A 26943-nucleotide genomic window follows, 5' to 3' on the forward strand; every position below is an offset into this window, starting at 1 on the left:
ATGTTAAAACAGAGGGGATAAAAGAGGAAACAGACCTTTTAGAGCTCAAACACTGACTAAAATGAACAGCTAATTTACTGAACCACTAAGGTGTGCCTTGTGCGGATTTGACTTTGGGCTGATTTGACAGCATAAAGCAAAGATTGCGCTGCTTCCCAGCAAACTTACAAATTCTACACTTAAGAAGTTGCACTTTACAATTTAAAAAGTAACAGAAAGCATCTTTATTTTTAGGCAAACAGAAGAAAAGAAAAAAGTGTTTTGCACGTTCAGCTCTGATTAAACTGATGTTTATTTGTTTTGTGTTGCAGAGAAGCCCGCCGTTAAAATAACGACTCCACGTCCTTTGCCTCCTGTGACTGCTGTTTGCCTCGGGGTGCAGCGGTAACCTCCTCCCTGCAGCACCTGACTCTCCTCTGTCCTGCTCTGTTTGTGCTTTTCCTCCCTTGACAGTAGGCACAGACTTGAGTTAAAGTTGGGTTTAGCTTTAATCAAAAACTAGATTATACCTTAAAAATAACATTTCACACTGTCGTATAAAGAAAACCCTTCTTTTCCATATTTGCTCTAAATCTGGTAAATGTATGATGGAGCTGCTTTGAATTATTGACATCCATACATCTATCGTCATTATATACAACTATCGTCTTAACATTTCATCCTTCAGCTCAGACGACTGAAAAATTCCTCTTCTGCCCTGAGGCATTTCTTATTAGACTGTTCAGTGTGCTGATGTAACTCATCCTCCAATCAGGTGACAGAAAAATGTAAAAACTAAACCTCAGCTCGAAACCACCTGCGACCGTTACACTCCGACTCACCCGCTGCATCCACCTCCACCTGTTTTCAGCCCTCCAAAATAAACATGAATGAACTCGCTGCACTGATGTTCATGACATCAACGTTAAATTGATCCATTTATAAACGGTCTCCTAAAGACAGGCTGTCATGTTATTCCATGTATGTTGACAGTCATAAAGATAGTCGTTTAGCTTAGTCTTGCTAATCAAGTCATTTGCCCTGCTGGACACGCTGTGTCATGACACCAGAGATATCGGTGTAGTCCTGTTTAGATCTGATTGGAGTCAGATGGTGTTTTCATTGCTTTTCAGTGCTAACTTCATGCTGTGTTACTGGAAAACAAAGAAATAACCTCCAAAATGTGTAAGTATCCATACTGGCCAATATTGGTTAATGCCTGAAAAACTGATGAACCAGTCTCCTGGCTGATATCCATCCGCTGAGTCAGGTCAGCCTCCAAATTCAATGATTTCAAAACTGAGTGTGGCCCTGAAAGGTCAAACAGCTGCAAGTAGAAAAGTACTCCAAAAACACACAAGTACAATAAAAGAAAAAAACAAAACAAAACCTCACAAAAAGTTATTTTTTAGTAGTGTTTTCTTCAATTTCCTTTCTGTTTTGTGTACTTGTTCCATTTGTTAATGTTTTCTTATGTTGCAGTGCATTTGACCTTTGAGCGCCACCATTTAAATAAAAAAAAATAAGTTCTATGGAGAGCTGACGAGGTTTTAAAACCAGTCATTATTTACCCCTATTGAAGCTCTTTTGATGCCCGAGACCAAAAAAGGACATTACAGCAGAAGAAGAAGAAAAGTATCCGAACAACATCGATACGACTCAGATTACTGTCATAAACAGAAAAATAAAGTTGTTCGACTTTCCGAGATTGCTGCCGGACCTTTAACGTCTAAAGTTTCAGTGTGTGTTTCGTTATAATTGTACTCAGATACTTCTGTGATGGGCCAATATTAGTCATATTGATCAAATTGGAATTCTTCCACAGAAAACACCTTTATAAAGCTGATTTACATTGTTCACGTTTCTTTGTCGATCGCCAGGAGGGAAAGTGCTCCCTATCATCTATGACTAAAAACAGGAAGTCACACTGTCAGGCAGATTTAACAGGCTTTAATCTACCTGGATGTTTCACAGTGACGCCATATAGAGACTGATGTTTGCCACAGACCGGGATTGTGAAGGTTTTTTTTGTTTTTTTTGTTTTTTAGGTTGTGTTCATTTCAGTGATTCTCCTTGCATGTGTTTCTTTGTATCACTGACATAAAAAGCATTAGTTTGATCCAAAGACATTCAACATCAAATGAATCTTTAAAGTATCAGATATGTGAAACATGTGAGAACAACGGCCACTACATGGAGCTGTCACAGTTATGATTATTATTATTGTTAGTAGTATTATTAATAATCGTTATTATTGTTGTTATTATTATTTATTAACAATGGAGGAGCTCCAGCAAATTTAAGACTTACTAAATCTGATGGCATGGATCTCTGCAGAAGATTAGCAGCTTCTAAAGGAGGTCATTGTACATTATGCAGTTTGTTTTTCTCAGTTTTTATTTGAAGAAATTACTGTTGAAGGAAAATAAGCACTTATAATTAGGCTGTTATTTATTATTGATTAAAAAAACAAAAATGTAAAAGTAATCTGTTTACTAAAAACAGCAAAACATCCAACACAATCCACACAAGTGTGTGTGAATGGGTGGATGACTGGATGTGTAAAGTGCTTTGGGGCCCTTAGGGACTAGTAAAGCGCTATACAAATACAGGCCATTTACCATTTACAATCCAACAAAAACATGACTTTATTACAATCAGTGCTGAGAATAGTCAGTAAAATGTCAGATTTATTGTCTGCGTCTTCTATCATTTACTATATAATACTGTTATTAAAGATCTGCTGTGTTTTATATATTTATATATATTGTTTCGGATGCAGATGGGTCAAACATCCCGAAGCTCCCTTTAGGCTTCATCTTGTTTACCGGCATATTTTCTGTTTATGAAGTGACGAGAGATCAAAACAGCTGCAACGCAGATGTGTGTGAGTCTTCCCAGGTCGCACAAAGAGCTGATTAACCGATTAGTTGACTGAGCAACAGTTCAGCTCTGCAAACGATACTACTCGCTTGATTTTCAGGGTTCAGTCCTCAAACCATAGTTTGAGTTTCTTGCACAAGCCAATGCATCAAAGTTGTTTTGCTTCCATAGTCAAAGATTTACTCCCAACTTTCATACCTCAGATTTTATCTGTCAACATTTCAGGTTTATTTATTATCTGGTTTAATTGTTGCAGTGTCATAGTAGAGATCTTAACAAAATGTTAGGGCCAGGGAACGAACGAGGATCCTCTTTTGTTTGTATCAGTTTTTTGTTTCATTTTTTTTTCTCTTTTCAGCGATAACAGATGATAACAGATCAGTGGTTTAGATTCTTCTTCATCAACATGTGGGGTTAACTGTCTGTTTAATTATACAAAGACTCTAGGCACTACAACGTTCAGCCAACTTGTTGGCTTTAAGTCATTTTCAGATTAGTTTGTGTTAAGTTTAATATGAATTATTCTGCCTGTCAGTCATTCGATGAAGACCAATCAGTTGTGTTCAGTGTTTTATTTTCATAATTTGTTTTGTTCCTTGGCTTAGTTGTTGTGTCATGGAGGTATTTGTCAGGTTTCAAAGCCTTGGAACATCCAGTGTTTTTAGTTTCTTTGCTTCAGCTCAAGTTTAAGCCTGTTTATCATACAGTTTTAAGTCAGGACAGACTGAACCAAAGTCCAGGATCTTTTCCCTTATACCAACTTAATCAACCAATAGCATCGTGGTCATGTGACCAGGATCATTTAAGTGTAACTACTGCTTGCTCTGGTGTGACCACAGGTGGTGCTACAGTGTTTCTCTTGTAGAAAACATCAAAGAAGCTGCGACCGCACATAAACTGTCTGTCAGTCACCCAATCAGTTAATCGATCAGCTCTGATGTGCAATGTGTTTGTGTATCGCCGCGCTGTTACAGTCTGAATGGTGAGGGTCTCTGCTCGGGGTACCTGTGATGTCTGAAGGTAATCACAGCAGTCATGTGACCCTGGTCTTTTTCATTGTAGCAGACCATGGTGTGAAGTGTGGAACGCAACCCAGAGGCATTGTGGGAAATTTAGGAAAAACTGGTAGCTTTTTTTTTTTTCTTCTTTTCTTCCCTGTTTCTGGTTGTTTTTAATGCAGTTTATTTAAACTGGATTCAAACCTTTGTTTTGACTCTGAGTGTTATGTTAAGGAAGGTGTTGATGACTTCAGACTTCCTCAGCAGTTCTGGTGTGTTTGTTACATCTGACGTTTGCAGGTTCATTGCTGAAGCTCAATAAAACCCAACAATAAAACGAAACGTTCTCAGTGTTTTTGTTCTGCAGTAACAGTTTCCTACCACAAGGAGGAGCCACTGAATCCACTGTGACGATGGAAATGTTTAATTATCAATGAGAAATGTTTATGCAGTAATTTATATTTTACACTTACCATGTGAATTTGTTTTGTGTGTGCGTGTTTTATTAAATAAAGAGTTAACAATCAGATGTCAGTCCCACTGAAGCCAAGTTCAGATAATTAAATTGAAAGAGATTTAAAAATGTTGTCTTTGAGGTCTTCCCCTGTTATTGTTTATGATTGGTTTGTGAAACAGCTGATTCATTAACTGATTCATTCAGTTAATGGAATGATTGAATAATAAAGTCCTGTTTAAACACAAATTGTCTACAATAATTAAAAACAAACTTTTTTTTTACTCTTTTGTCTGTTTTTTTGTTGTTTTCTCTGAAACTATCTGCATCATGTCGGGGTGTAACATGGTGATATAGATAAGTGGCAGAGGAAAAATGTGGACAACAAAAGGCTTTAAATAAACGTAATCAGCGCCTGCAGTGATGAAGCTGCTGTAGTGCTCTATTCTGATGAAGGTGAGCACAGTGTGTCAAGAACGAGCTTCATCTGAAGGGTGGCTGACCTCCGTCTTAGAGATGGGATGAGGAGAGTAGAGCCAAAACTCCATGAATCTGTGACCTCTCTATTAGTGAAGATCCTTTAGCGTCCCTCTGGATCGATGGATGAAACTCCTGGAGTCAGGAAAGGTTGTGTTTCTGATCGACTCAATCAACATCAGTCAACAACATCTTGGTTTAAAAATAAATGACATGAAGCAAACATTCTTTTTTTCTTTTTTTTTTTTTAAATTAAGATAGCTTCAGGCTGTAATTTTGGCCTTGGTTTATTAAATAATACACCACAGTGATGAACCTGCGGTGACACCCTAGATGAAGGTGGTTGGTGGTTCTTATTTTTGCAGGTCGACTACTGTGTTTGATTCTTGGTGTTTGGAGGAGTAGCTCTAATGATGGACCTTGAATGTTCCAGCCCTGATAAGTGCGACAAAGGCAGGCTTGTTTGGGAACGTCTTGTGTACAAAGAATAGCTGAGGCAGGTGGCTGGAGAGGGAAGTCTGAGCATTTCTCTTGGATTATGAGGCAGAAAAACGGATGGTTCATTCAATAATGAATATATGATGTTCATGTACCTTTGGTTATTTCGTATTTCTGCAAATTTTAAAATATAAGCCGACTAATACATGGTGATTCAGGACAAATATCTCATTTTATTCCTTCCTTTTTGGTAACTTCAGCAAAGAGTCTAAATATTCCTTTAGGCGTATTGTAACACACTCCTTCAACACAAACCATGAGGGGACTTTTTCATTTATGAGGACACAGGTTGTAAATCAAACACAGCATTCATTTCTACTCTGCTCCACCCTCCTGTGGTACTCAGCTAAAAATAAAAAAAGGACCTGGACGCACATATTCACAATCTTACAAAGCTACATTATTGTCAGTAAATTTGGAGAACCTCTTTTGGTCACAGGACCCTTGAGCATCTGTAATCTGTACTTATAATACTACTAATTATTAATTAATTAATATAGTAATTAATATATTAATATTCCATATAATATATTAATTAATATAATGATCATAATCTGTGCATCTGTCCTGAATCCCGCAGCTGTATTCAGTACAGATGTCAGTTGTACGCTGGTGGACTTCCCTTTAGTGAGAGTAAATGCAAAACAGGAAGCATCACTTTTTAAAGGATTTCACATCCTCATCATTAAAGCTTTTCTTCTCGGGTTTTTACTGTAAATGTCGCTTCTGTTTTTTCACAGCAACACAGAGTCATTTCATTTCATTGCCATTTACTACAGTTTTCTGCTGTTGTCAGTGTGGTGCGCCCTCACTGCTCATCTGAGAGCTCACATCTTCAGTAGCACTTATAGTGATGTCATATACCGTGGGGCAAAAAAGTATTTAGTCAGCCACCGATTGTGAAGTTCCCCCACTTAAAATGATGACAGAGGTCAGTAATTTGCACCAGAGGTACACTTCAACTGTGAGAGACAGAATGTGAAAAACAAATCCATGAATTCACATGGTAGGATTTGTAAAGAATTTATTCGTAAATTAGTGTGGAAAATAAGTATTTGGTCACCTCAAACAAGGAAAATCTCTGGCTCTCACAGACCTGTAACGTCTTCTGTAAGAAGCTTTTCTGTCCCCCACTCGTTACCTGTATGAATGGCACCTGTTTGAACTCATCATCTGTATAAAAGACACCTGTCCACAGCCTCAAACAGTCAGACTCCAAACTCCGCCATGGCCAAGACCAAAGAGCTTTCGAAGGACACCAGGAAAAGTATTGTAGACCTGCACCAGGACTGGGAAGAGTGAATCTACAATAGGCAAGCAGCTTGGTGTGAAAAAATCAACTGTGGGAGCAATCATCAGAAAATGGAAGACATACAAGACCACTGATAATCTCCCTCGATCTGGGGCTCCACGCAAGATCTCATCCGTGGGGTCAAAATGATCATGAGAACGGTGAGCAAAGATCCCAGAACCACACGGGGGGGACCTGGTGAATGACCTGCAGAGAGCTGGGACCAAAGTAACAAAGGTCACCATCAGTAACACACTACAACGGCAGGGAATCAAATCCCGCAGTGCCAGACGTGTTCCGCTGCTGAAGCCAGTGCATGTCCAGGCCCGTCTGAAGTTTGCCAGAGAGCACATGGATGATACAGCAGAGGATTGGGAGACTGTCATGTGGTCAGATGAAACCAAAGTAGAACTCTTGGTATAAACTCAACTCGTCGTGTTTGGAGGAAGAAGAATACTGAGTTGCATCCCAAGAACACCATACCTACTGTGAAGCATGGGGTGGAAACATCATGCTATGGGGCTGTTTTTCTGCCAAGGGGACAGGACGACTGATCCGTGTTAAGGACAGAATGAATGGGGACCATGTATCGTGAGATTTGAGCCAAAACCTCCTTCCATCAGTGAGAACTTTGAAGATGAAACGAGGCTGGGTCTTCCAACATGACAATGATCCAAAACACACCGCCCGGACAACAAAGGAGTGGCTCCGTAAGAAGCATTTGAAAGTCCTGGAGTGGCCTAGCCAGTCTCCAGACCTCAACCCCATAGAAAATCTGTGGCGGGAGTTGAAAGTCCGTGTTGCTCGGCGAACAGCCCCAAAACATCACTGCTCTCGAGAAGATCTGCATGGAGGAATGGGCCAAAATACCAGCCTTACTGTGTGTGCAAACCTGGTAAAGACCTATAGTAAACGTTTGACCTCTATTATTGCCAACAAAGGTTATGTTACTAAAGTATTGAGTTGTATTTTTGTTATTGACCAAATACTATTTTCCACCCTGATTTACGAATAAATTCTTTACAAATCCATACCATGTGGATTCATGGATTTTTTTTTCACATTCTGTCTCTCACAGTTGAAGTGTACCTTCTGGTGCAAATTACTGACCTCTGTCATCATTTTAGGTGGGGGAACTGCACAATTGGTGGCTGACTAAATACTTTTTTGCCCCACGTAATAATAGTAATAATTAAAACAGATATATTATTCAAGAAATTCAAAGTGTTTAGTGTCATGTGTCACAAGAGAAAGGCATTTCTCTGTTGCAATGAAATTCTTTTCTTGCTGTCCCCCACAGATGCGATTAATATATACAATAGAAACAGAACATGTAAATACAAATAGTACAAATAAATAAATGTAGACAGTTAAAGGAGACAAAATATGGAGATCTGAAACAGACAGTGTGTAAAAGAGCTATAGCTTAATGTGTAAGATGACCTGATGTGCAAAATAAATGTATTATTACTGTTCAAAATGGGTCAGCTGTTCAAGAGTCTCGATATTCTGGATTTCAAAACTTCTGAACCTCCGCCCTGAGGGCAGAAGTGTGAACAGTCCGTGTTGGGGTGTGTGGGGTCTTTGAGGATGGAGGCAGCTCTCCTCTGGACTCGATGATGGTAGATGCTCTGCAGAGAGGGCAGCGGTGTCCTGGTGATCTTCTCTGCGGTTGTTATCACTCTCTGCAGGCGTTTGCGGTCCATAGCAGTAGTGCTGCCGTACCATGCAGTGATGCAGCTGGTCAGTGTGCTCTCCACAGTGCAGCTGTAGAAGCTGCTGAGGATCTTGGCCAACATACCAAATTTCCTCAGCCCTCCTCAGGAAATACAGCCGCTGCTGAGCCTTCGTGACCAGCTGTGTGGTGTTCAGTGTCCAGGTGAGGTCCTCGGTGATGTAGACGCCCAGGTACCTGAAGCTGCTCACCCTCTCCACTTCAAGGCCCCGGATAGACAGCGGTGGGTGTGGCCTCCTCTTCTTCCTCATGTCCACTATCATCTTCTTTGTCTGGTCAGTGTTGAGGGTGAGGTTGTCCTCACACCATGACACCAGACCGGCCACCTCTCTCCTGTAAGCCACCTCGTCTCCTCCAGTGATGCAACCGATCACTGCAGTGTCGTCCGCGACCTTCAAAATGATGTTATTCTGAATATGGTTATGATTATCACATGCAGTGATAGCTGTAAATTGTATGTTTATAAATGACATATTGAGGTGTAATATGTATAAATGATGAATTAAGCGCTTGCTCTGCTTACTTTGTTTCCTCTGCAGGTGAAGGTAGAAAGTGTGTGTGAGCTGATGTGAATTCAGCAGCATGGATCAGTGTGAGGACAGAGAGGAGGGAGTCCCTCCCTCTAAAACCACTCTGTGTGGGGAACATGAGAGCCAGACCAAAGCTCAGAGGTGAGGTACAGAGGTACTATTCACACTCAAAACTGTGTGTGTGTGTGTGTGTGTGTGTGTGTGTGTGTGTGTGTGTGTTGTGTGTGTGTGTGTGTCGCATTATAGTTCAGAGCAGCGGTACACACTGTATTCTGCCAGACCTGGGCCCAGCTGCAGATCTCTAACGACTGACTTGTACTTGGAGTTACCTGTGTTTATTACTCGAAAAGCGCCTCCCTTTCCAGTTTTGTCCTCCTCACTGTTTTTGTGGAGTGAATCAAACACAAGACTGTACTAAAATTGAACCTGAATCTAAACATGAACTGATGCCTGAAACAACAAGCATACCTGAACAAGAATCCTCTGCACCTTTAAAGTAAGTCACTGAAATACTAGAAACAGTAAAACCACAGAACTGTAAATCAACAGAGCGTCTGTGATTAAAAGGCTGAAGTAAAGGTGTGACTCATAAATCTGCTTTCCTCACTTTACATGAAACACTTCTTTATAGAGATATTAACCATGCACAGTTAATAATTCATTAAAATTGGATGATCTCTCTTCAGTCTTCAGATCCTTGGTTGTAAACATGTCATGGATCAGGATCAGGCTGGGCCCTGGCAGATTGATCTGTCCAGTGTTGAACAGCAGTGCTGTAAGTCATGCTTCATCCTGTTTCAGTTCCTTTTCTTATATTAAAAAAAAGTTATTTCCTCTTTTGTTCCTGATAAGCAGACTCTGAGGTAAACGTCACATTACAGCCACAGCAAAGGGAAGCATCCTGATTTGAACCTGAACAAGTCATTATTCTGTCTCTTCTTCATTTTAGAAAACACCTATCCACCTCAGCGTACAACATCACGTTTGACACCACATTCATGCTTGGCATATAATTTAACACAGAAGATAAATGCACAGTAAATGTTACCTCTAATGTAGAGACACCTTGAGAAAAAAAAATTGGGTAGTTTTGTCAGCCTCAGGGATCAACAGACTGCACTCTGATAACAAAGTCACAGGCAGGATGACAAAGACCAAGCAGCAAAGAGTAAACTCAGGTCACTTGGACCTCTAAGCAGAACACTGACCTAAAAATTCGACTGTCCTTTTTTAAGAAGACTGTCCAAAATGACAAGATTCAAGGTTACTGCAAATTACAAAAAATTAAAATTTGATTAAATTTGATGTTAGTCGCACAAAAATGTTGATTTTATGGTTTAAAAGCCGTATATTATCTGTTGTGTTTGACCAGTCTATTGTGTTTTGTTTTTTTCTGTTAACAACTCAGATGTTGGTGAGATTTTATAAAACGACTCTTCTTGTTCATTGTTTAGTGTACGAATTATCAAAAACGTTCTCTTACTTTATCAGATAAAAAAGACAGACGGGCTTTTAAAGGGAATGGCTGTGGGAAACTCTGGAGACTTTGGGAACTGAAGAGCTGAAAAACTTCAAGTGGTGTCTGCAAAATGTTACTGAGTCAAGGGATGGCTTCAAGCCAATCAAAAAGAGTCGACTGGAGAACGCAGACAGACTGGACACAGTGGACCTGATGGTGCAGATGTACGATACAAAAGACTGCAGCGGTGACAAAGAAGATTTTAAAGAAGATCAAAAGGAATGAAGGTCTGCTATTTAGAGGAAATATAAGGCTGTACCTGTTGTTTTAAAACAATAATGAAAATGAATCCATTATTGGTTTTCAACAGGACAACCATTTCCCCAAATTCTGCTGCAGGATCAACCAGCTAATGCCACAGGTATGTGTTCATTATGGTACTAAATCATACTACGCTAAGACTGATAATATAACTGTAATATATGTAATAAAAAAGGGGGGAGACGAAATAGCTGATTTAATTCTAAACCTTTCTCACCTTCCACAATTCACTAACTTGCTTCTGTGTGAAAAGGTGAGTCTGCCCATATCTAACCACAAACAGTTTTCAACTCCAGTCAAACAATCTTTAGTTAATCTGCTATATGAGTTGAACAATTTCTCAGTTTCCCAGACTTCCAAAGTAGATGATCTGTGACTGACTAGCAAACAATGCTAGCAGATTTTGTCCACTAGAGTTTAATGATGGAAACCCAACATAAATTAGGGATAACCAAACCTTATTTACCCTGTTTACCATGGTTCCGAATAGGTAGATATCTTCAGCACTCAGGCTCACCTAAGCCCAAATTTCTCGTTGAGAAAGGGGTGTCAATTGCTTCTCCTTTTCAGGGTCGCGGGGGCGGGGCAGTGGAGCCTATCCCCGCTGTCATAGGGCAAAGAGGCAGGGTACTCGGTGGACAGGTCGCCAGTTCTGTCGCAGTAGCTTGCCATCACCAGTGTGTGAATGTGTGTGAATGGGTGGATGACTGAATGTAGTGTAAAGCACTTTGGGGTCCTTAGGGACTACAATACAGGCCATTTACCAATTAACCTATCCCCACAAACTGCATGTCTTTGGATGGTGGGAGGAAGCCGGAGTACCGGGGAGAACATGCAAACTCCACACAGAAAGACCCCGGCCTGATGGTGGAATTAAACTAGGACCTTCTTGCTGTACAGCAACAGTGCTAGCCATCGTGCCACTGTGCTGATTGTAAAGTAAATAATCAAAAAAAAACCTTTGAAATCAGTTTAATCACGGGAGGATAGCTGTGGTGGCATTGCTTCTAAATCTATAAATAAACAATTAATGATCTGTAGTACTTGTAACTTAAAGTCTTTGAGGTGTCATGGTCCCGGTGTCTGCCCGCCCAGCCCCGCAAGGCTACATGTGCTTTGTTTACTCTTTCTTTCTCTTGCCTCTCCGCCTTGGCGGCGCTCACTGCAGGCCCCCGCCCTTGGACCATACCTGTTGTCCATCAGGCCGCCATTATGTGTTTGCCATTTAAGGCCGAGACGCAGACAGCCTCATCGCTGGATGATTGTGCGAGACACGTTAGTGAGCCTCTAGTATCAATGAAATTTTCGTGTGTAACTCTGCGATTCTGCGTAACCTATCTCTTTGTAAATAGTTTTCCCAGACCATAACCTACCTGCTGTGTGGATGTGTGTGACGAAGAGAGCGTGTGCGAGAGAGCTACCCCTTCCCTGATTTTCCCCCTGGACCCTAGGAACCCTGAATTTCCCCAGTGTATATATTCTGCACCTGGTGATTGTGTAAATAAACTCTGTTTTTGGAACTGAACTCTGCTCTGCACTTGAGTCCCCGCCATCGCTTGTAACAAGAGGCTTAGTCACATCATAGCCCTACTCAATCAGCTGGCAAAAGCCGATGTCCACAAGATGCAATTTGCACTGGTTTATGCAATAAAATAGTCTAATAAATTTGGGTCATTCCATCTCAAATCAGCCATTTTCTAGAAAATTTTCTGCTCAGCCAGCTCTATGGTAAATGGTCTGTATTTGTATAGCGCTTTAACTTGGTCCTAAGGACCCCAAAGCGCTTTAACACTATACACAATCATCCACCCATTCACACACTGGTGATGGCAAGCTACATTGTAGCCACAGCCGCCCTGGGGCGTACTGACAGAGGCGAGGCTGCCGGACACTGGCGCCACCGGGCCCTCTGACCACCACCAGTAGGTAACGGGTGAAGGACACAACGACCGAGACTGTCGGAGCCGGGGCTCGAACCAGCAACTTTTCCAAATACAAGACGAACGCCCAACTCTTGAGCCACGATTGCCTCTAATTAGCATAAATATTTTATGTTACAAGTTTCAACACATATACTAAGTGTTGTGAATTTTTAGCTTCATATAACAAATACGTTAAAAAATGTTCCAACTCACTTTCAAACCATTTTTTTCACATGAATATCTAAAAAAAAATGGTTAAATGACAAGCCTGAAATTTTCACTAGTCATTGTTACCATCAACCATCAGGATCTGTAATTGTGTATTTCAGACAAATGCATCACATGTCTCTCTATTAGCGTATCAAGTAGTCCTTTAAAATCCCATATTTGTGCGTACTTAATGTTTTCAAGACCTACTCCTACCATTTTGAGCCCTTTTGTCCTAGAAGAGTCTGATAAGTATAGAACTTTTTATTTTAAACAGCCTTTGAGATATCGATGTTTAAACATTGCCTTAGATTCAGTGTGCAAAAATAAAAAAAGACCTGAAAAGAACCTTTCTTTAAAAAGTCCTCCGCCAAGTCCTATATCCTGAAACTAATTGGATTTATGAATCTAAAATTTGTCAGCAACCATTATACATGTTCAAACTTTGTGTCACAACATTTTGATGTAAATTTGAGATGGTTGAGTAGAAGACCGGTGTTGATTTGAGATGAATGACCCGTTTAATAATCAATAATCTTGTGAGACACATAAGCTTCGTTGTGACTCAGTGTGACCACTGGAGGGAAGTAAAGACTCTTTTGCAACATACAATCACGCTGCAGACAGTGCACAGGACACTGGGGAGAGGTTACTCATGCTTATAAGTCATCCAGAAATAAATTTAAACTTGGCCCAGAAGCAGCACCTGCTGTCTGGACTGCAAAATGTTTGATTAGTTTCCATGCTCAAAAATATAAAGTACAAAGATATAGAGTTAGAAGTTTTAAAGCTCAGTGTATTTGGATAGATAACGTCTCATGGTATAATTCAGGGTTTTTTGATTACATATTTTAGGTTTCAACTACCAAGGCTGGACTGGGACAAAAAATCGGCCCGGGGCATTTTGACTAGAGACCGGCCCACCAGGATAAAGATTGAAAATGTGACGTCATTCAGGGGTAAAACCGCAAAGGATTCTGGGAACTTGTGGCAAGAGGTACTAGCGCACGCAGGCTTTCAATTGACTCAGTTACACAGCGATAAAAAGAAACACAAAAAAGTGGCAAGAAGCTGTTGTATTATTAACTGCAACAGCCGGTCGCATGACAGCCACGGGAAGCCGATTGTTTTTTTTTAATCGGATTACGTCGTTGAAGAGAAAGGTTTTTAAGCCAGGTTTCCGAAGTAAGAGCCGACGGATGGTCTGGATATACCAAATATAACGTCCCAGAACACTCCAGCTCACATGTTAGTCGGCTCCAAGCATTCCCACAAAGGTCAGTGTTTGTAGTAGTTAATGCGTCATTTTTCTTAACATAATTGGTGATATAGGTTACAAGCAAGTCTGGCGCTGAACAGAAATTGTCGCGCTATGCTCCTTGTTTATTGTGCATAAATAGTAAATTGTCCTGACACAATATTGCGTTTCACTTCTGTTATTACCATGGTACATTGACAAAACATGTACTTTTATTCACAGATAAAACAGTTGTTTTGTATCACTAATTGTCCAGTGCGATTACAGCATACAATATTATTGTCACTGCTACATTTCTGTAATGAACCAGAAATTATTTCCACTACTAATTAATTACCGTTGAGCTCAAAGGTTCTATTAATAAACGGTTAACGAATGTGTATTTATGAAGACGATTTCTGAGACTGGTAAACTTACCTTTGTTCGTACAATGGTCTTTCGTTCTACACGGTGCATTTCAAGGTCCTGTACCCATCCGTCGGTAAACTGTACCTGGGCTTGTTGCAGTGACCTGAAGTTACTAAACTTCATGAGTGTATGCACTCACTCCAAGAACCGTATAATTATAAATATGAGCGTGGTGAAAGTGGGGCAGCACGCTAATGTCTTTTGTCCCTCTGTGTGCTTGTAAGGGTCTAACCCTTTCACACCTTTGATTTTTTCCTCGTATCTTTTCTTTGACTTTTCATCAAGTCTGTCTTTGTACGGACCGGCATTGTTCTCCTTTTGTTTTGTACATTCCTTTTTGTGCGGCAAAGAAAAACAAGAAGGTATTGGAACCGGAGAATGAACGTTTTGCGGTGCTGCAAATGCTTGCGTTTGATGCGGTACTTGGATTGTTTTGCCACGAGTTCCCGGCATGCAATGCGCGAACATCACGTGATTGCTAAACAAGGGGCGGGTGCATTCGGCCTCCTCGGCTGTAATTGGTCCAGCCCACAGTCGATCATGACCAATTGGCCAATCTAACACCTTTCATTATATATACCCTTCCTAAAAAAAAAAAAAAAAAAAAAAAATCCATCGGCCCATAAAAACAAAAAATCGCCAGTGGCCCACCTGGCAAATGCCCGGTATGCCCGATGGCCAGTCCAGCTATGTTCACTACCATGCACAGACACACACATACACACACGCAAAAAATTAATTGTAATTGAATATTTTTTGTTGTGTAATTTCATTAAGAAAAAGTAACTGTAATGATCTGTGTTGCTTCTTAATTTGAAGCTGCTAACACGTTGCTCTGATGGTTGGATTAAAAGTTCTAAAGGTTTTTTCAAATCAAGCTTGAAATCGTCCAAAACAGCTGATTCAATACAAGCTTTGTGCCATCGATTTATTTAATGTAGCAAAACCTTGTCAGTCATTAACAAAGAGCAAAAGAATAATAAAAAGTAAATGATGTAGCAGGTGGGTCAGACGGGGTCAGTTCAGCTCTGAGTGGGTGGAGCGCTCAGTGGAAAAGAATGAGATAGAGGGGTGCAGCAGCAGATATGGATCTGTTCTCAGCGGTTATTAGGACAGAAAAGAAAGTCAACAGCCAATCAGAGCTTCCCTTTGTGCAGCAGCTGGGCTGTGTGGGTTTCTGTGCGAGTTGGGGGTTTTCACTTTAATGTCACAGTGACAGTTACAGCAACAGCCACAGTTGCACAATAATTCCAGAAAGTATTCAGACCCCTTCACTGCAGTGACTCCGTGTGCTATAATGATGAAATCGAATAAAGTTTTGTTTGTTTAGGTTTTTTTTTTTTTTTCACCAAACATTAGAAGTGAGGTCAGCTGCATCCTACAAAACCAATACAGGGAACACAAACTGGTTTTTAATAATGTTGGTCCTACAACATCTAAGCTGGTGTTTATTAAAATCAGTTATTAGGATGAATTTTAGGTTAGCTGCACAAACCAGCATTAAGGTTAATCTGAGCTACACTAGTGTTACATTCAAGACGAGGTCACGTGTTTATTCACCCGAATGCAGGTTCGACTTTAGTGGTCAGTAATGACGAACACAACTTAAAAGTATATGTGAGAGATTTTTGGTGCAAATAGCACCATTCATGCAAAGAATATGGAAGAAATCACAGTTAAACAGTATTATAGGAATTTAAAGTTTATGAAGTGATCGCATGAGAACAGTTCAGCGCTGAGGTCTCGGACATCCTGCTCGTATGAGAAGACAAACCACACAGAGACAGACTTAGAAACCGCTGAAACAAACAACTTATTGTTCTTCTCGAAACAAACACCAGCGGTTCACCTCACATGTTTTTATTTCACTTCCACTTGATCATGTTTTTACTTGCTCCACCTAAACACATTAAATGAAACAATGATAAATTTGGAATCAGGGCTTTCAGTATTTAGCTCATGGTGGAAAATTAGATGTCAGCATCAAGAAATATTTCATCAACATTTGGTGTTTTCTGCCGCTTGTTTAAAGTATATTTATTTTTACTGCGCAGCTTTAACAAAGTCAGGTGTTTGAATTCATTGTAGTGTAGTCTTGACTCTTAGTCAGGACCATCTGTCCCCTTAACTACCAGAATACTTCAGTTTTAGTCATTTTCAAAAGTTAACAACAAAATAGAAGTACGATTGATGAAATTAATACAGAATGTTTAGTAGAAAAAGTAAATACAGTATTCAGGGTAATTCAAATAAAAGGAAAATGTTTAAAAACTAGAACAATTTGACAGACTTTAAGCTGTTTGAAAGAGATTCAGTTAAAAGTTGAAAAGCGATCCATGTTAGTTTTAAAAGCTAAAGGACGCTGCTATGGTGTCGCAGCGCTAACAGCTGCACTGATATCATGACATTGTTCAGAGGCTTTAAACAATCTCACATGGAACACACAATGACACATAATTTACATAACTGATATATAGATATATGTGTCTGATCACAACCATCTCACAACAGAAAAAAAATATCAATCAAATTGATTTGCAAAAATGTGCTTTTCTTTAGAACAACCCCAATTCAGCTTTTTTTTCTGTGAACTGTTTTGACATCTCAAAAATATATCAGTGGGTAAACAGGGTTTCAAGTCTCTATAAAGATGAATTCTGTTACATCTTCAACCTAAGTTGGTGTAAAGATGATATCGTTTTTAAGACTGAGTCCAGAAAACAACATCCACGGGTTCCTGATAGTTTGGTTCCTTTAGTTAGACAGTTTTTATTCTGTTTCCTTTAATAAGAAAACCACACTATCTGTATAAAGAAACATTTGATTTGCAATGTCTGAAAGAGGACAGAGCTTAAAACTGGAGTTTGCTTTCATAGTTATATCTGCTTCGAATCATGGAGAACATGTTAAATAATATTTTAGGTCATAGAACTAATTGTTGTTGAATGACATAAACACATTGGTGAGAGTTCACAAATGCATCTGCTAAATATGTCCTACAAAATGAAACCAATCAAGGTGAACTCTAATTTTAATTTATTTTAACATTTATAATTTCATATTCAAATAAATATTGGGTCATTGTGTTTAACATTTTTATTGCATCTGGAAGGAATTTGTGATTTTGTGAGGGAACATTATGATTTTGAACATTTACTTCCACACTATGATATCACATCATGTGATGACTATGCAATCCCAATGATAGTGAACTAAAAATAAGGCTCAGACACACCTGCATGTTTTTTATCTAACAGATTTATGGTTTCATGTTCTCATCGTCTTTAAAATCCTGTTTGTATCTCATTAAACATTTGTTCTTCTTTTACCACTGCTCGTTGCCTATCAGCATATATTGGGAGTGCTGCTGTTTCTCGCAGTTTTCTACAAAATTAAACTCAAACAAGCAAGATTTTTTTGTTTGCTTTATTCGGAATATTGCAGAGAAATACTTTGAAGAGCAGGCAACACTTTGTTTTAATTAAACAAATGCTATAAATGATGAATCATCTACTAGGGAGCTAATAATTCAGCCTTTTCTGTTTCAGCTCTTTTTTTAATATTGAAATAAAAAAGAAAGTAAAAAAACAACCAAAATGCTGCACTGTTACAGACTTTTCTAAATCCTGAGTGATAACGATATGAAAAGCGATAAGCCAAGAAGAAAGAAACAGTCAGTCAGCTGCGTGTTTGCGGCTGCGTCTGATGAGCCTGAGCAGAGAGACTCCACAGCAGTACACCAGACTCTTCGTGATCAGCACCGTGTACACCAGGCAGAGCAGTTTTTACTTGTTTTTGAGACACGGGATGTTCTGATGATGGACCTTCTGTTAAAGTTTGATTGGTGGAAAGTGTATCTGGTGGAAGTTCTTTTGGTGGACTTTGAGAAACTCCTGAAACAGAAAAGTCACATTTGAGTAGCTGCGTAGCTAATTTCATGCTGAAAAGGCAACAAACTTTCATTACCTTCCTCTATTTGACCCTCCACCGTCCCCCCCTCGTGTGTGACAGAACAGCCATATGTATGCGAGTTCTCGTCTTGCTGATGGATCAACAAGATGCTGGCAGTGTAATCGGACTCTATGATGTCCAGCTGTTCTGTGTCACCAGGGGGCGCCGCCAGCGGAGATCCGTCCTGCTTCTGGCTTTTCCAGGTGATCTTGACCATAGGAGGAACCATTTGTGAGGCCACACACAGCAGGGATCTCTTCTCCTCCAGATGATCACTGGATGCTGCTTGGTACACTGTCACCGAGGGCTTTGCTACTGGCATATCTGAAGTTTGACAGCAGACACAGAATTTCACTCAGTGTGACCTGAGAAGCTTCATAATCACCAAACTACCCATCGGCCGTGTAATGGCTCATTTTAAACACTTAACAATATTCAGATGATTTATTGTTATAATGTACAATGTAATATTAAATATTAAAGGCAGAATTATATTTATCAAAGTTAAACTGATTTCATTAACACACAATATTTAATACAATTAACTCCTTTGTCCTTTACGTCTCTTATCACAATTTTAAATTATAACAATACAATGTAACACATCTATAGATGTAAAAATAAATCACATCCTTCACATATCATGGCAGCAGTATTGATATAAACCATAATGTACTTCATACATTATTCTTTCCGTATATATTTGAAGCATATAGTTTGTAATTATTCTAAAACTGTTGCAAATAAGATTTCATATATACGATGTGAATATTTGTATATCAGTTTTTATAATATGTCAGAATTTAATTGTATTATTTTTTTCATAATGATTTTATATTTGGCATCTATAATCTCTTAAAATATAAAAGGTTAGTATATACATATTACAGTAATTTCATGTGTCTTAAGGTTCAAATATGGATAACATTTTATTTATAAGCTTATGACTTACTGTAAATATGTCCACGTTTAATTTTAATGATTTTCTTTCACAAATCCCAGTGAATCTGTCATCTTTTTGAGCTTACAAACAAATATAAAAATAAATAAAAAGGTGTTGAAATTTCTTAGATAAGGATTAGTTGTAACCCTGCACACATCAGACTTTTAGGACTTTTCACGCTGAAAACCCCCCAGAAAAGAATGAATACCTCACATATACAGTGAGATTCACAGTTTTTTTTTCGACCTTTACAGAAACATGTTTAAAGTCGAACTTAACAGAAACTGGCTATTGAACAAATTGTCATTTTGAAAGTCGTAAGGAAAATGAATTCATTTGTTCTTACCTGTTACATACAGTTTAGCTCCAGAGCCAAAGATCCTGTCTCCTCACACAGTGACACAGACCAGTACAAAAACCTGTCTGATGTTGAATGTGGCAGCTGAGGTAAAGCAGTGTCATTCACCGATCAGACGTAACATTATGACTCTGCCTGATTTTGTGTTGGTCCCTCTTTTGCTGCCAAAACACTCCTGAGGCATGGATTCCACTCGACCCCTGAAGATGTGCTGTGATATCTGGCACTGAGATGTTAGCAACAGATCCTTGAAGTCTTGTAAGTTGTGAGGAAGGACCTCCATGGATCACACTTGTTTGTCCCGTAGATCCCACAGATGCTCAGTTACTGGTTCACCACTGTTTCTTCTTTGGACCACTTTAAATGCATAGTGACCACTGCAGGAACACCCCACAAACCCTGCATTTTTGCAAAAGCCTGGTTGTCTAGAGTCTTAGAGTCACTTAGCCATCACTACTTTGTCAAACTTGCTCAGATCCTTACACTCGCCCATTTTTTTCTGTTTCTAAACCATTAACTTTGAGAACAAAATGTTTACTTGCTCCTTAATACATCCTACCGACTAACAGGTGCCGTGATGAAGAGATAATCTTGTCACCTGTCGGCGGTCATGTTGTTATTTCTGTTTAGTGTAATTCAGCTCCATGATTTGGTTCAGTCGAGATGAATTAATGTTGTAAAAACTGCATGAATCTGAATATTCTGCATAACTTCTGCCTCCAGATGATGAGCTACCTGAGCTGACCTTTGTTTCACAAGTTTCTTCTTGTCCAAACAGCAGGTCGACAGTTTTCCTCCAGAATTAAACTTCTCAACAATGTTTTGATGGAGTAGCACTGTAACAGGATTCATTTGCTGTGGTGGGCGTGTAGTCTGTGGCTCAGCTGCACAAGAGTTCAGGGGCAGTGTCAGGAGAGCCTGGCGGACACAGCTGACATCGATTGTCTGGAATCAATGAACGGTCTGCAAAGATAAAACTGTGCAAATAAGTCACTTTAACTGCACCAGCCGACCCATCTGAGCATGTTTTGGGACCTAGAAACAGCCAACAAGTGTTACAATATTAGTATGCACTTTGGACGTCCTCTGGTTTCTAAGAACAAATATCTGTCCAGCTAAATGGTTTCTTCTGTTTGTTCAAAATTATAAACATCGGCAGAGACAAAAAAAAAAAAAAAAAAAAAAAAAAAAAAAATCTCCTCAGACAAAATACAAACTTGGTCCATGTTTTGTAGTTTAACTGTGTCGCGGGGTCCTCTCCTAAACTTCTCCCGAACAAATGCAGGCATAGTCAGGAAGCATTCAGTGTGGATAGTTTATTCTGCCGGCCTCCCAGGTGCACAAAAGATTATTTAGAAAGAAAATAGAAAACTAACTTAAGTCCACACAAAACAAACATCTATATACAAAACACAGTCTGCATGTCACCCTCTCTGTAACATCTCACCGGGGGGGAAAAAAAAAAAAAAAAGCCTGACAGCCTTCTTTTATACCCGATGGCCCCTCCCACTAGTCATAATAGTCATCTCTTTATTATTTCTTTTTACCAAACACTCTTTTCCCCTCAGCTTATTTCCAGCTGTATTCCTACAATACATATATATGTATATACAGACATTTATGGCCAATTCCAGGCAGCCTACAGTGTTTCACAATAACAAAAAAACAAACAAACAAAAATAATGCAGTTCACGTGACCTTTCAAGTGCGCGCGAACCCACTATTTGAACCCCGGAACACCATACCATCGGCTTGCATAACCACTCGTATAATCGGCGATCACAGCGAGTCTACGCGACCGGCTTTATTAAAGGTAAGTGGGAAAAATATGTTGGCCACCCTCTGCGCAGCTCAAAATATACCTCTCACCCCTTTTTGTTTATCTGCCCGGTCGACGAAAAGACGCGCAGCCACGGTAATTGTAGAAACTAATGGTGGTGGTGCGTGTATGCGCCCAGATCAGCTGTCTGCGGCCCGGGACGGTGTAACTCCGTCACAAACTGTCTTCAAATCTCAGCATGCTTATTATGAGGAGTCCTCATGGAAATGTAGAGAACCAGCACATGACAGCAATGACTGTAAAGGAAAAGAAACCAACCTGTATGCTCTGTGCAGATGTGCAAGGTTACAGAAATAAGAGTTGGACAATCAAAGCGACCAAAAAGACACCAAAGCACAGCTTGCACTCGCGGATGTGATGTAACTTTTAGCGTTGGCTGACATTTGTGAGGATGACAGTCATAACTATAATGTTACTAAAGGGTGTGATTGACCAGTTGGCTATACTTTGAGAATCCTGGATTCAAACTGTTGTTTTTCATTCATTTCTTTTTTTTTTCAAAGCCATATGCTTTCTGGTTTCTGGAGCTGTGATCACTGTGTTGTGGTGTTTTGGTTTTTCCCTCAGTTGCTGTTCTCATAGAGGAATATTGTTTCTCCAAAAAATATAGACACTTCTGTTTGATGTTTGTCAGAAGAAGATAATCTCTGTGGATTTTTACAGTCTGCTGTTTTTGACCTGAATGTGAACACACAAGACACGTTTATCTGATACTCCCAATTGTGTCATCTTTTGAATCTACTTGAATTTATTTTGGTCTTGATTATTTTTACTTCTTATATAAATAGAATATAAACTAGTTGTTATGGTTTCAAAGGTGATGCCTGCGTCAGTGTGTGTGTGTGAACCTGAGCTGTGGTCTGCTGCTGTTCCTTTGATGGTTTTTGTTCAGCCTGCAGGGACGTTTTGTCACTGTGAGAGCTTTGAGCACAGGAGCAGTAGTAGATGGCTGAATGAACGAGGCTAACTGCATTTATCTCCAACTCACAGCTGTTCTCATTTTTCACAGCTGAGAAATCTTTTTTCTGAGCATGGTTGTAGTCACTGTTGACTTCACCAGTGCGTATGTTAATATGAAGAATCACTCTGAACTTATCAGCGTCTTTCTTCTGGTACCAGTGCACATAATTGCCTCTAGAGCAGGGCGATATGGCCAAAAATATTTATCACGATATATATTTGAAAATTTGCGATAACGATATAACTGACGATATAATTGATGCGAGACAAAATACAACTCCACAACATTACTAGCGCAAAAAAGACAACCTTCCATTTATTTTCACTTAAATAAGAAGCTGGTTTTTATGTACATTAAACTTTATAAAAATGTAACAGTGCAAATGCAAATTCCTTGCTGAAGGTTTAACCAAAAGGCATTTCCAGTACAAATGAGCTGACATATCCTGAGCATAACCATGTATAATATCCACTGAAGTTAAAAAGAGGTGCTTTGCAACATTAAACTGCAGTATGCAGTACGTATTTTTCGGACCATAAGGTGCACGGGATTATAAGGCACATTAAGCGAAACAAAGCAGTCAGATAAATCAAACTTTATTAAACTCATTCTTCTTGCTTCCTCCACTTCTGTACCATTGATTTATTAATGTTGAATTCTCTGGCAGCTGCTCTATTCCCATGTTGTTGCAGTATATTAATGACTAACCTCGTATTGTGGATGGATTATCTCAGTTGTTCTCCTGACTGAAGTTCGGTCAGTTTACAGCATCCTGCCATGCGATTGCATTTGTCTCTAACTATCAGGAACCTTAACGTTAACTTTTATAAGTGGAAAAGTGTTAGTGTTCGTCCTCCAGCTTCACTGTTTATGTTATGCTAACATAGCTGTGTCGCTAGCGATCACGTAGCACATCATTATATACCAGCTAGCCCAACTTCAGTAACCCTACAAACGTCACTGCTGTTTAGTTTCCTGTCTTCATTTATGTTGGAAGTGATAGCAGAGCTGTACGTTTGAATTTTTTCAGAAATCTCTCAGTCAGAACATGCTATATCATGCTTGGGTAACTAGCGAAACTAGCGAGCTAACTTCCGCTAGCTTCCTGCTAACTTCTAACTCCGTTAAATGTAATAAATTTTGTTTTCATGGATTCCTGGAAACTTCATAGTTACACCTGGTAAAGCAGCAATGCTGATCGTTTTATTAAAGATGAAAGAATTTAGACAGTTTTTAACTCTCAGTGATGCTGCAGTGTTCGTTTGACCTGAAGAATACGGGGTTTAGGACCCAGATTACGCCCAGATTTAAGAGCATCTTAGTCCGACAAATACGACAATAACGACGGCCACTTGCATGTTCTGCAAAAAATGTGCTTTGTCGTGTATCTGACGGACAAACACCAAACCAGTTCCACATCACTGAAGTTGCACCATTTTTACAAACCAATTCTGGTTCATCTGTTTCACTCAACAATCGGCCATGTGCGTATGAAAACAAAGGCACTGCGCATGCGCGTTTTACTCATATTCTATCGCGATATTTCATTTTCCTATCGTTGCCTAACATTATACCGGTATTACCGTGAATGGTATAATATGGCCGTGCCCTAATTGCCACTGCACTGGGAAGTTCCACAGCTGAAGGAGACTTTTTTGCCAGGTGTCGCAGTCAAAGTTAAATCTTTCTGGATCAGCTCTGCAGCCATGGTAACCAGCGCTGCAAAGACACAGAGAGAAAAATGTCAGTTTGATGGTGTTTCTGACATGTAGTTTTTGTTGGGTTGAAACTCACCTAAACACAGACAACACAGAGCAGCAGCTGGGAGGAAAAGCATTGTGTGAACCGTTGTGTTCAGTGACATTTCCTCTGGTGAATCTGAGGAGAAGTGATGCTTTGATAGAAACGAGGCCAAACAAGGACAATTTATATGATCAGACGAGGACCACGTGTTTCTAACAACTCCTACAACCTCCCATTAACTGCTGCAGCTGTCAGTGCTGCTGCTGACTGACAGCTAAGGCGTGTGTTGCAGTTTTCCACTGAGACTGAGGTTTGCAAAACACTAACCTTCAAATATAGAGGGGAATTTATTTATTATTTCAGTCGTATCTTTTCTTCACTTTCTATGAAGTCAGTCAACAAAATTCCTTAAAACTGTGATGACTTCAAGACTAAAAATATTTGTTCCCTCAAACACAAACTGAGGAACATAAAGGGACTTGATGTAGTCTGAAATATTTTAGACCATGCGTGGAAACACTAGTATCATCAACATACAACTCAATGATATGGGAGGAAAAACCTCCCATAGAACCAGTCTGAGACATTTTTTCTTTCTTTAACCACCTTTAATGTGTACTTCCAGTACTCCCAGTTACCTCTCAACCTTGATTACAAGTACTTATTTTACCCTTTGATGGTATGAACATTTTCATTTGTCTGATTTAAATACTGAAAATTTCTCTAACTCTTCTCTCTCAGACTGAGGCGGAGCTGTGGTTTCTTGCTGTTCCTCTGATGGTTTTTGTTCAGCCTGCAGGGATGATTTCACACTGTGGGAACTCTGAGAACAGGAGCAGTAGTAGATGGCTGAATGAATGACTTTAACTGTTTTGAGCTCCAACGCCCAGCTGTTCTGTTTTACCACAGCAGAGAAATCATTCTGCTGAGGGTGGTTGTAGTCTGAAGTGATCGCACCAGTGCGTCTGTAAATACCAGCAATCACTCTGAATTTGTCACTGACTTTGTTCTGGTACCAGTATACAACTGCAGTGCTGCACTGGTCAGTTCCCCCACAGCTGAAGGAGACACTTTCTCCAGCTCTCCTGGTCAGAGTCAAATCATTTTGAATCAGCTCTGTGGCCATGGTAAACAGCGCTGCAGAGACACACATAGGTTAGTATGCCAACGTTTGTTACAGAGGGTGTGTTCTTGTTTGAATAAAATCACTCACCTGAGCTCAGGCAGCACAGAGCAGCAGCTTGGAGGAAAAACATTGTGATATTTCTTCAGCTGAATCTGAAGAGAAGTGGCGCTGTGACAGAGCAGAGGCCAAACAAGTATTAATAAGGTACTGTTTGAAATCATGTGACGAGGCTCACGTGATTTCAAACGGGTCCTCAAACCACCCTGCAGCTGAAGATCATACAGCTGCTGATTAACAAGTGATGCTGTCTTGTAATTTTTCCACTGAATCTGAGGCGTGAAGAAGAATAATCATCAGTGTGAAAGTCTGAAAACTGCTTGTTTAGCCATGCGTGTAAACTACAGTGTCATAGAAAACATTTCTTCACAATAAAACAACACAATAACATGTTTGTAAAAGATGTTTCAGCTCTGCTTTTTGTGTTCTTCACATATATGATAATCGTTCCTCCAAGAGTGATCTCTCTTCTGCTGATCTCTCTGTGGATTTTTAGAATCAGAATCTGAATGTCTTTATTGTCATTGCCACAGGTACAACTAAATTAAAAGTGGTCCCTGATCAGTGCATCATCCCTAAAAGTATGAAAATAGAAATAAAACAATAAAATTCAATAAAATCAATAAATAAAATACTTAAAGTGCTAATAAGAAAAGTATTAGCAAACATTCATATACATTCCCACGTAAATACTTCAGTCAGCACGCAGATTAATGCAAGAGTGGTGTGATGGACATTTCTTGTAGCAGCATTCAGACGTGTTATTGCAGTTGGATAAAAGCTGCGTTTGAGTCTATTTGTCCTTGCACTGATTGCTCTGTGCCGTTTGCCCAAGGGAAACAGTTCAAACAGTGAGTGGCCAGGATATGAGGCATCTTTTATAATGTTTTGAGCATTTTTAAGACAGCTGGTCTTGTGTAGATCTTCCAGCATGGGGAGAGGGCAGCCAGTGATCCTTTGGACGGTGTTAATGAGCCCTTGGAGTGCTTTCCTCTGAGCCACTGTGCAGCTAGTGTACCAGATGCATATGCAATATTTAGTACACTCTCAATGGTGGCTCCGTAGAAGGACACCAGCAGTCTCTGAGTGATGTTATTCCTCCCGAGATTTCTCAGGAAGTACAGTCTCTGTTGGGCCTTTTTCAGGAGCTCAGAGGTGTTTGCACTCCAAGAAAGGTTCTCCTCCATGTTGACTCCCAGAAAGCGAAAGTTTACCACCCTTTCTACACAGTCCCCATTGATGAATAATGGTGGGATCTCTGCCTTTTTCCTTCTGAAGTCTGTTATGAGTTCTTTGGTCTTTGAAGTATTGAGGAGGAGGTTATTGGCCTTACACCATGACGACAGCTGCTCCACCTCGTCTCTGTAAGCAGACTCCTCACCCCTGGAAATGAGCCCCACCACGGTGGTGTCGTCTGCAAACTTCACAAAGATGTTGCTCTGGTGGAGAGGAGTGCAGTCGTGTGTGTAGAGAGAGTAGAGCAGTGGACTGAGCACACAGCCCTGGGGTGAGCCAGTGCTGAGACTCAGGGCTGAGGATGTGTG

General features: G+C 39.9%; 1 protein-coding gene, 1 long non-coding RNA gene and 1 gene segment (V, D, J or C); 1 reads left to right on the plus strand and 2 right to left on the minus strand.

The window, feature by feature from the left end:
• Positions 1–9559: 9559 nt before the first annotated feature.
• The window catches only part of LOC120746035 (protein NLRC3-like), a 42849-nt gene continuing 25465 nt past the window's right edge, over positions 9560–26943 (plus strand). Inside the window, exons 1-3 of the mRNA XM_040051246.1 lie at positions 9560–9620; positions 10550–10591; positions 10675–10725. Of these exons, the coding sequence (XP_039907180.1) occupies positions 9560–9620; positions 10550–10591; positions 10675–10725 (154 nt within the window). The remainder of the gene's footprint in view (positions 9621–10549; positions 10592–10674; positions 10726–26943) is intronic.
• Positions 18061–18695, minus strand: LOC120746367. The segment is given in 2 exon segments: positions 18061–18313; positions 18387–18695. Coding segments are annotated over 2 exon segments (522 nt in total).
• Positions 24133–25201, minus strand: LOC120746369. The gene is made up of 2 exons (XR_005698835.1): positions 24268–25201; positions 24133–24192 (listed from the first exon to the last, which is right to left on the minus strand). It is a non-coding gene; the product is annotated as an uncharacterized LOC120746369 (long non-coding RNA).

Source organism: Simochromis diagramma, unplaced genomic scaffold (genome assembly GCF_900408965.1).
Source record: "Simochromis diagramma unplaced genomic scaffold, fSimDia1.1 OVJJ01000107.1, whole genome shotgun sequence".
Classification (NCBI taxonomy): Eukaryota; Metazoa; Chordata; class Actinopteri; order Cichliformes; family Cichlidae; genus Simochromis; species Simochromis diagramma.